The sequence below is a fragment of the Anopheles coustani genome, chromosome 2 (genome assembly GCF_943734705.1).
Source record: "Anopheles coustani chromosome 2, idAnoCousDA_361_x.2, whole genome shotgun sequence".
Taxonomy (NCBI): Eukaryota; Metazoa; Arthropoda; class Insecta; order Diptera; family Culicidae; genus Anopheles; species Anopheles coustani.
This window is the reverse complement of record NC_071289.1, coordinates 83,690,477-83,699,847: the sequence shown is the minus strand read 5'-3', so window position 1 is coordinate 83,699,847 and position 9,371 is coordinate 83,690,477. Positions and strand designations below refer to the sequence as shown.

At 42.2% G+C, this 9,371-nt stretch overlaps 1 protein-coding gene across 1 annotated transcript in view; it reads left to right on the top strand.

Annotated features, from left to right (window-relative positions):
• The first annotated feature begins 6,646 nt into the window (after positions 1–6,646).
• Positions 6,647–9,371, top strand: part of LOC131263019 (ankyrin repeat domain-containing protein SOWAHC) — a 104,984-nt gene continuing 102,259 nt past the window's right edge. The window contains exons 1-2 of the mRNA XM_058265144.1: positions 6,647–6,791; positions 6,945–7,705. Of these exons, the coding sequence (XP_058121127.1) occupies positions 6,662–6,791; positions 6,945–7,705 (891 nt within the window). The 5' untranslated portion in view covers positions 6,647–6,661. The remainder of the gene's footprint in view (positions 6,792–6,944; positions 7,706–9,371) is intronic.

Here is a 9,371-nt window from a genome sequence, read left to right as displayed (position 1 = left end):
CTTCCGATACCATCAGCAACGACCATTGGCTGAGTGTACAAATTTCTAACCTTTATATTATCTGTACGATAAACTTCCGTGTTGAAGTCAGTCAAAGCATAGATAAAACTTTGACACAATATTTCTCGAACATGATTGCTCTAAGAATACCAAAATGTGCTTATTGTGTTAAAGATTGTGTTTAACGTTTTAACATAAGCGTTTAAAATTGGTGTAAGAAGGTTCCAATTCGATACTTAAGATGAGTGTCGGCGAAAAGTTAACAGTATTTTATCAAAATCACAAATTGATGAATTCTTCCTCATCTTCAGAGAGAGAAAAAATGACTTAAACTTCATTGAAGCAATATCCTTCCAGTATCTTAGAATGGCGCTAACATATTGTATCTCTAAAAACATCAAAACGGAATGGAACGTTATTATTTTACTTTGTCAGATCATCATCGTATGTTAGCAATACCACCGATTCTATCCAAATTATTATTCTTTCAAGAGACGTGGTATTGTTTCACTGCCAGTTTTTGTTTCAATTTCTTAATTCTCATCACTTGAATCTTATCTTTTATATTTTTGTAAAAGGTTTAGCAAACATTTCAAATGATTTAAGAAAAACCAAACTCAATGGAATCGAAGGAAGATTAAAAAATAACTAAAGCATCAGAGCAGCGTAATCATTAGTGGTATACTGTATAGTAAGACTGAAGACTAGTCAAATAAATCTGGTAAATAAAAACAAGATTTGTATCATATTCTTATTAATATAGGTCAATAATACTGGATTGGTGTTATAAGAAGGTTTTTTATAAACAATCTACCTACCGACTATGCACCTTTTGATTGCTGTAAAAACAAACTACGTAGCGTATGTACACAGGTTAAATATGCGTGGTTCAGTCTCATAACGGAAACTATTGAACGGTGTATTCAATTGCTCGAAAATCTATTTCAAATCTTAAGAAAAATGGGATCGAATACCATAAAAACCCGCTTGGATAGAAAATAAACAACCACAAAAATGTGTTCCCTTCGGCACAACGCATGATTGTCTACGTGTAATAGGCAGTGTTTTTTTTCACCTGCAAATTTACAATACGACCGTTACCGGTGGTTTGCGGCATGCCGATAGTTACACCGCTTGTAGCTCTCTATTCCCTAGCTCCGTCTAGCAATTCGCTGACCGTCTTGTTTGTTTGGCTGTTTGTATGTTTGTATGGCCGGCTGCAGCACAGCCCAGCCCAAAAAATATGTACCATACCTGTTAAACATGGCCCCAAGCCGGGCGGGGACAGATAGCTGCTAGCGGCCCCGGTACCACGCGGGAGATGTGTATTCAAATAAAACGCTTGTAACGCTAACCGAACCAGGCGTACAACACACGTAGATGTCCGAAGGTGTGTGCCCGGTAGACGTGGAAAGGAAGGAATGCACTGGAAGTAGGATCTTGCGAGAAAATGGTTGCTAGCTGGTGCAATGAAAGAAAGCAGTGCATCCGGGGGCCACGTAGACTCTGGAGCACCAGACGGAGAAACCCCATCGGGCTAGGAAGCGGTAACTAATAAAATAGCCATTAAAATATAAAATTTCTCGCTTTCTCGGCGTGGCATGTGCGGGAGGGATAACGGTCCTCAACGAAGGATCGTATCGCCCAAAGGCGGGAAGTTATGCTTTGGTGGTTGATCGTAGGACTTGTATGAGATCCCATTATTGTTCCCAACCAACCCTGTAAAGCAGAAGCAAACAAAAACCAGAGAGTGTTTCATAAACAGTTTGTAAAGAAACGACCATAAAAACAAAATGTATCAGGATTATGCAGTTGCAACAAGTGTATCCCGGGTCTAAGACTTTCCCCTTCGGTCCCTTGATTACAATTTACACAGCGTTACTCATCGCCACACCATTGTCTTTCCGGTGTGCAGCGATACCAAAAAGCCACCACACAAATGGCCACTAAAGTTTACCATTAGCCTAATGCCGTTTTACGATACATTTTTGCTGGTTTGTTGGTACGTTTGCCATCCTTTGCCCTGGAAAACTTTACCAGCACAATTGTGTTTCGAAACGTGAGGGAAACCCTCGGAGCAAAACTTCTCAAAGACGTCACGTCGACAGCCTTCAAGAAAGGGGCCTCCCGTGTGACATAAAACCGGTGGTACCTATGCTGGTAGACAGGCGTTCTGACCGCATCAATTTGTATTTTTAATACCACGCGTAGCTTTAAAACATCCGCCGGCCAGTGGCCGAAAGGGATGCGCTTGCGGGTTTCCCGCATTCCACGTTACGAGTTCTAAACGGGGTCAAAAGGCGTCCGCAGCGTTTGTTCTAGACGCAGGAAGCACACGGGCTTCTAGGGCTGATGCTCGCGTCCATAATATTTACCATTCATTAAACTGCTACCCTTTCGGTGGCAGGGCCGAGCAGGTGCCTCGGGAGGGTGTGAAAATAGTCCGCTTTCCTTAGGAAATAAACAGCCGTACCCTTAGCATTTGGTAGCAAAACTTTTCCTACCTCGTTCGAAAGCAAAGTGGTTGCCTTCCGAACCGCTCGGAAAACGGTTAAGAAGAACAGCTTCTTAGACGGCCAAATTCGGGGGGAAAAGACTCATCACCACGATCGTTTTCAATCGTCTTCCGCCAAGGGGCCAACGCGTCCCAGGGCACAAAGCGCCATCATGTTCTTCGGTGCTCGGGTTAGATCCCATTGACCACCATCATCATCATCATCGACATCAGCAGCAGCAGCAGCGTGGGTATGCAAAGCAATTCGGTTGATTCTCACCGACAAACGGCCATCGCCGTCAGAATCGTTACCATCCGCCCGTCGAAAAAACGGGGGAAATAGTGGTAAACGGTTTTAAAGACTTCCTGTTTTCCCCAACCCGGACAAGAAAGCGAATGATGGGTTTTGGGGCAGGAAAACTTAAGAACTTGGTCGGCACGGTCGGCTTTAGGTGAGATGTTGTCGACTTTTTGTGATGCTCTTCTGGAATTGTGTGAAAACCTTGTGAAGGAACTAACAACTTATCCTAGAAGCAAACATGCAGATGCCTGTAAAATTGTCCAGGATAAAGAAGGACGAGAATGATGATGTAAAGTCTGATGGTTATACATGCCCTTTCCGTTGGTTTTTTTCCATCCATTCCAACGCTGAATGCAAATAACGCCTTCTCTGGAGTGCACTATTCCCGGAAGGACGATCGGTAATTAGCCCGGATGAAGGATAATTATTGGAAAATTTCCCCTACTCTGGCGTGTTTCCTGAAGGACACGCGAAGCGCCTGCTCGACGTTTGTCTAATTTTGGGGTTCCGCTCGTGTGTCAAAGTTACACGTCCGAGTGAAATTGAGCAGGCTCTCGTTACATGTGTCCCGTGATGGGGACATTTTTCGTTGTTTTCCATTGTGTCACTGCTCGTGTTGCTGATGTTGTAAATTTTTCCTGCACCACGAGCGCCGTTGTTTTACGCAACCCAACTTGTTTGTCATAGGCAAATGGATACCCGAAACGAAGCAGATGTTTTTTTTCCTTCTCGTCTCACAGTTTCTTATTTTCAAAACAAGTTTCGGTATAAAACATGCAGATCAAAGCAGAACAACCAACAGAGAGCATACGATTTGAGTTGTAATTTAGTTTTTCTTCTACTGTGAAGTACGTAACGAACGTTATCATGTTCATGAAACATTTATTAAAACAAATGCTTGTTCTTTACCGCTAGATTATTATTTCAATATGTTTTAAGGCAAAATGCCGCACAACATATTTTTCCAAATATTTCTAGATGATAAAATCAAGAATTTCCATAAACACACTTTACCGGATCTTTGCCTTTGAAGAGGTTTTCAGATAGTATCAATGGTTTTAAAATATACTTTCACCCAAAGTATATTTTAACATTGACACCAACGATTTTGCCGGTTTTTTAACGATTTGAAGAGACTTTTACGATTGAATTTTCTTTTTTACTTAAACGTTCAACGTTTCATAATTTTATTCTGGTTTCTGGTCGTAAGTATAATAATTGAAAATTCATTGATTGTCTTTTCAATGTCATCGATTTCATTGTTTCCGATTTTTTCCACTCATCATCATTTGAAGTGTCAAGCCGAAAAGATACAAGTACAGATTCCACATCAGATTTGAAATCATGCACTGGTAGCAATCAGATATCGATTGTTTCTGTTCGTGTAAACCGCAAGTCTGAGTAGCAGAAGAACAAGAAGAACAAGAAGAACAAGTGCATTGCAGTCTTATGTGCTTTCTTGGGCAGAATACTCGCAGTGCTTCCGTTCCATGAACATCTTCATCAAGCGGCGTACGATGCACGGACTGCAAACACAAGACGGTCCGGTCTATAATTAATGAGCGAATAGTTGCCCATTTGTATGTAAATAATCTATAAATATGATAAATTATAGATCTTACCCGATTGCATTTGCTGACCGCAAACGAATCGAATGAGCAACCATTTCCATTTCGCAATTTCTAGACCTTCTGCAGATGCAGCTGCACTGTACATAACCGGCCGCTTCCGTTGCGGGCGGATTGATTTCTTGTCTCGTGCGGTTCCCAGTGCCGTGTTCGTGTACGCCACAAAACGCCAAGAACTACATTTCCGCACGGCAGAAGGAGGACCTTTCTGAGAAGAGTTTCTAGAGCTAGAGTTTAGGAGATGGCGAGCGGAGCGCACGGTGGTATTAGATTTCGGTAGCCGTAGATTATTTTTAGCTTTTGATCAATTCCGAAAAATTTCACTACTACATTTTGGGGTGGAAGGTAAATGGGATGGCAGGAGTAGAGCAAGAGGGCGAGAAGGGATGAGCGATTTTGATGTCACGTAATAGCACGAAACGGGATTTAACGTCTTGTTGAAGCAATTAACGGGGCCAGGCGAAAAGCAAAGGTCGCCCGCGAAGCCCCCACCCGGTTGGAGGCGGCCGAAGAGAACGGCCGTGATGGGCCGGAAGGTTGTTCGGTTGGAAGGCCCCCATAATTTTAATTAGTCGTATCGTTTCGAAGATCACTTTTGGTGGTCCACCAGCGTCGTGCTGCCGTAAAGGGAGGCTGTGCGGATTCGTGGCTTCGTTGGCGGTGGTAATTCGCACCAACGTGCGCCCTTTCACGGGACAGAAAAGCCGGGAGTGGAAATTGCGCCCGTTAAAGTGGGTGATGGAGCCGAAAAAAGGGAGCGAACATACAGAAATCATTTTTCCTCCATTTACCACCGGTGTTTTCTTGTCGTTGTTTTCTTTTTCGTATAATCTGTAAGCAAATGCTCGCGTTTCTGTTCATTAAGCAGTCCATTGGGTGTTTGGATTGGGCCACTGGCGAAAATTGACCCCAAACCCGACAACAAACAAAGTGCAGATAAAAGTAAATTAGTTTGTCTAATTATTGTCGCAACCATTTTATGCCTCCCGTTATCCGATGTTTACCGCTCGAAACGTAAGCCTCCACCCTGTTAACTGTGGAGCGTTTTATTCATTTCACCATGATCTTGGGACGGCCTTTACCCTGTCCGTCGGATGCCAAAAGTGCGAAATGTAGATCAGACTTCTGTTCCACAAGGGTTTTTTTCATGATGATGGGATTCGTCTAGTTTTTCTCCGGTAATGTATCCCTCTCATGTACCTACCAGAAGTAACAGACCCCGTAATGAGACCCGGCAATGAAAAATGGGCAATTGCACTGCGTGGACACCCGTGATTGAGATGGAAGAACTAAACTTGGAGATCAAAAAAACGGGCAAACGTGCTGCTTTATGTTTTGCGCGACGCTGTTTTCACTCAATTTATTCTACTCATAAATACACGCCTCCCGGATTGAGAGACGGCACGTAAACGTGTTTATTTTTACCATGCTCAATTTAATATCGCTGTCATCCGGGAAATTAACATCGGCGGGCAGCCGCACAACGTCGAACAAGATGTCGGGCCTAAAAGGGGTCTAGCAGATGCAAATCGGCAAACAGCAACGCTGGTAGCGTGGTGACAAATTTTTATTAATAACGTCTGGAAAGCCACTACTAATATGCACGTGGAAACGATACGTCGGCTGATTTGAAGATCAAATCGGGTGCAGCACCGCGAATCAATCTTCTTGGGAAAGATGTACCGCGAAACGGCGGAAGGAGGATCACTTAAAAGGCGCGAACATTATTAATTTCTATCGAAACGCTTTAGACGAAGACGATTTATCTCCGTGATGTGGATTAGAAATGCTAAAATTTACCAGTGTAACATGGTGTAAAGTGTTCACATTACCAGCTTGTTCTCCCCTCTCTGATACTGCGTTGATGTTGGCTGTGCAACGTGGTTTATTTAATTGCATTCTATAAATCATAACCATGGTTGTATATTTCTTTCTATAGCACTATCAATTAATGTTGATTTATTTGTAGGTATTGGTGTAAAGTGCAATGAAAAGTTTAGGCTATTCTCTTGACACAAATGTTCTCAGATTTTTGTGTGTAAAACATTTTTTCTCAAATCGAAAATATTTACCGCGATTTATGCGTGCCGCTGTATCGCATGGTACCGCTGTAAACACTCGCCGCTGACAGCTGCAGCTGTCAAAATCATACGTGCTGATCTCAGCTGCGTTGTTTGTTTGTGTTTGCTTCGTGCGTGCTGTGTTAAACAATTTAGTGTTTTTTGTCTAGTTTTAACCATGGAAAACCTACCGAAAGAACTCTCGCTGCTGGAAATACGCAAGTTCATGTTGCAGAACAATTGCAAAGTGACAAACCATGCGCTGGTGAAGCATTTTCGGAGCTTTCTTACGAACAAAGATACACAAGGTAGGTACCGTCATCAGGTACACTTTATAATCACTTGTTGATTCATCGTTGCCTGCCTGACTGATAGAATGTTGGTAAAAGGCTATTTTCAAAGTGATTTCCTTCTCTTTTCACGATAATGTTGCCTAATGAGTGATTTTTATTTGCAAACAGATGACGCCAGAAAGCAATTCAAGACGTACGTGAACGTGCTTGCTTCGATCAAACACGAAGGTAATGAAAAGTATCTGGTTCTGCGGCGAAAGTTCTACGACGAAATTCCAACAGAAGACTTGCTGAACATGACCGTATCGCAGCCGATGAGTCCGGCTTCTCGGTCCTACGGAATCGTACCGTCCGATGGTGAAGCTTCTCCGATGCGTGCTCCGCCACCGTACCGTCCACCGCCAATCGTGTCACCGGAAGCGGTCTCCTATCACGGTAGTCCACGCGGCAGTGTGGCCTTGAATCGCCGGAACAGTTCGGAAATCGGTCGCAGCGGATCGGAAATAAGTTTCGGTAGTGAATTTGCCAGTGTTGACGTGAAGAAAGTGAACCCGGTTCTTGTCCGCAGCCATAGCAGTGACACGCGCCAACCGCAGGATGTCGGCGGACGTAGGCAAAGTGCTGATGTGTACAAGTTCGACGAGTCCGTTCCTCCGGCCATTCCACCACGAAAACGTGTTAGTGAAACGGGTAGTAGCTCGCTGGTAAACTCACGGCAGAACTCTGTGGAGGAGAAACCGGCAGACCCCGTTGTGGAGGGTCCGGGCGAGAATAAGGAGAATGTTCCCAACGAACCGGACGAAGGTGTGGTGGTGGCCGCCGAGGAAAACAAATTAAGTGTGAAAGAAAAGATGATGAAGTTCAACCGGTTCGCGTCGGAGGAAGAGGCGAAAATTCCGTCCCCAATCGGGAAAAAGAAACCGGAGAAGGTAAGTGCAATAAGCATTGTAGAGCGGGCTTCAAGTATCAAATACTTTTTATTTAAATTTACCAAGATGCCTTACATACTATTGACAGTTTTTACTTAGTTTTCCACTTAGGTTTTAAACTTTATAAAAAAAAACTATGACTATATGACTATAAAATCACATGGAAGATCGTTTAATCATGAACTTACATGAACAATAATATAAACTGCACCAGTATAGCGTCTTTTGAAAATGGTTAAGAAACGTCTTTTGAAAATGGTAACAAAAAGCGTTCTCTATTTGAGAAAAATGTTACAGGTACAGTTGGTCCCCGCAGTACGCGAATGTTTGGGACCGGACGCAATAGCGTATATCGAATTTTCGCGTATTGCGGATTTCCTCTGCCATTTCGTTTATACCTCATATTGAAGAGTTGACACTGAGAGGGAACCGCTTATTTAACATATCTTTTATCGAAATCACTAATAAGCGTTCTATTTCTTACATTGCATAATTATGTCTCTGTTAAAAAGTGCATATTAAAAACTTCATTCTACCAAAACAAAGTAAAATTGACTAGTCAGAACTCAAGCAACGCTATGAGCTGTCAGTTGTAAAAAATCGCGTATTGCGAATTCGCGTATATCGAGTATCGCGTACTGCGGGGACCAACTGTTTTATTAAGAGTTCTAAAGCTGTTTTAATTTATGGACCTAAATCAAAAGATCTTAGATTCAAAGTCAAATCATAGAAAATTTGGTCAAACTATGAAAGATTTTTTTTGCGTTTTAGTGCGCATATAAGAACTATAATGTAATGATAAATTAATACACAAGTATGGATGCATTTGAAGAAAGTTCATTCACAAACTCCTTCGAATGCTTTCATTGATTTAAATTTTGTAATTCGGTATTTTTCATTTGATTTTTACGTATCTTACCTTGAATTTACTTTTACTTCAATTATCATATGGTCATATTCTTAATACCTAAAATCCAACAGCATGGTAGTTTAAAATGTGAGATAGAATATCAACAGTTTGTGGGTTAGTGTATTTGTATTGTCAATGCAATTGTGTTCTCTTTAGGCTTAATTTGCATTCATTACAAAGCATGTTCACTTTTAGTATTATATAAATGATCCTTTTTATCGAAAAAAAGATCGATTTCCTAAAATGTCTAAATAGCTACGTCAATGTCTAGAAGGGTGTATAATTGAATCGAAATCTCTTCCATTGAAATCCCATTGCGTAAATGAATAGTATTTTCATTGTTACTTTCGCTCATTTACGTGGTTCCCACCGCTTTATTTTGTACTTCAAAGCACGACTATGATGGGGCAAGAAAAGAAAAACAACCTTATTCAAACTAACACGCTAGCTCTAGTCGTCATGGTTCGTCCAATCGGAGCAACACCACTGCAGGATCCTGGTGCGTTCGACGGCGAGGTCCCAGTGGCAGGGTGCTAGTCCATCGAAAAACGCAAATATGAACACGCGTGTTACAAATGTTAATAATGGCAACGAGCTGGTGGTAAAACATTCAATAATAATATCAATTTTTCAAAACCCTGAAATCTCGTCCCCCGGTGAGAAAATGGCATCTTGACAGCGTGCCTATTTCAGCGGTGACGCTGCATCTTTATTCGTACGCGTAGCGATGCTTTCTCAAGGGCCTCGGTTTCACCG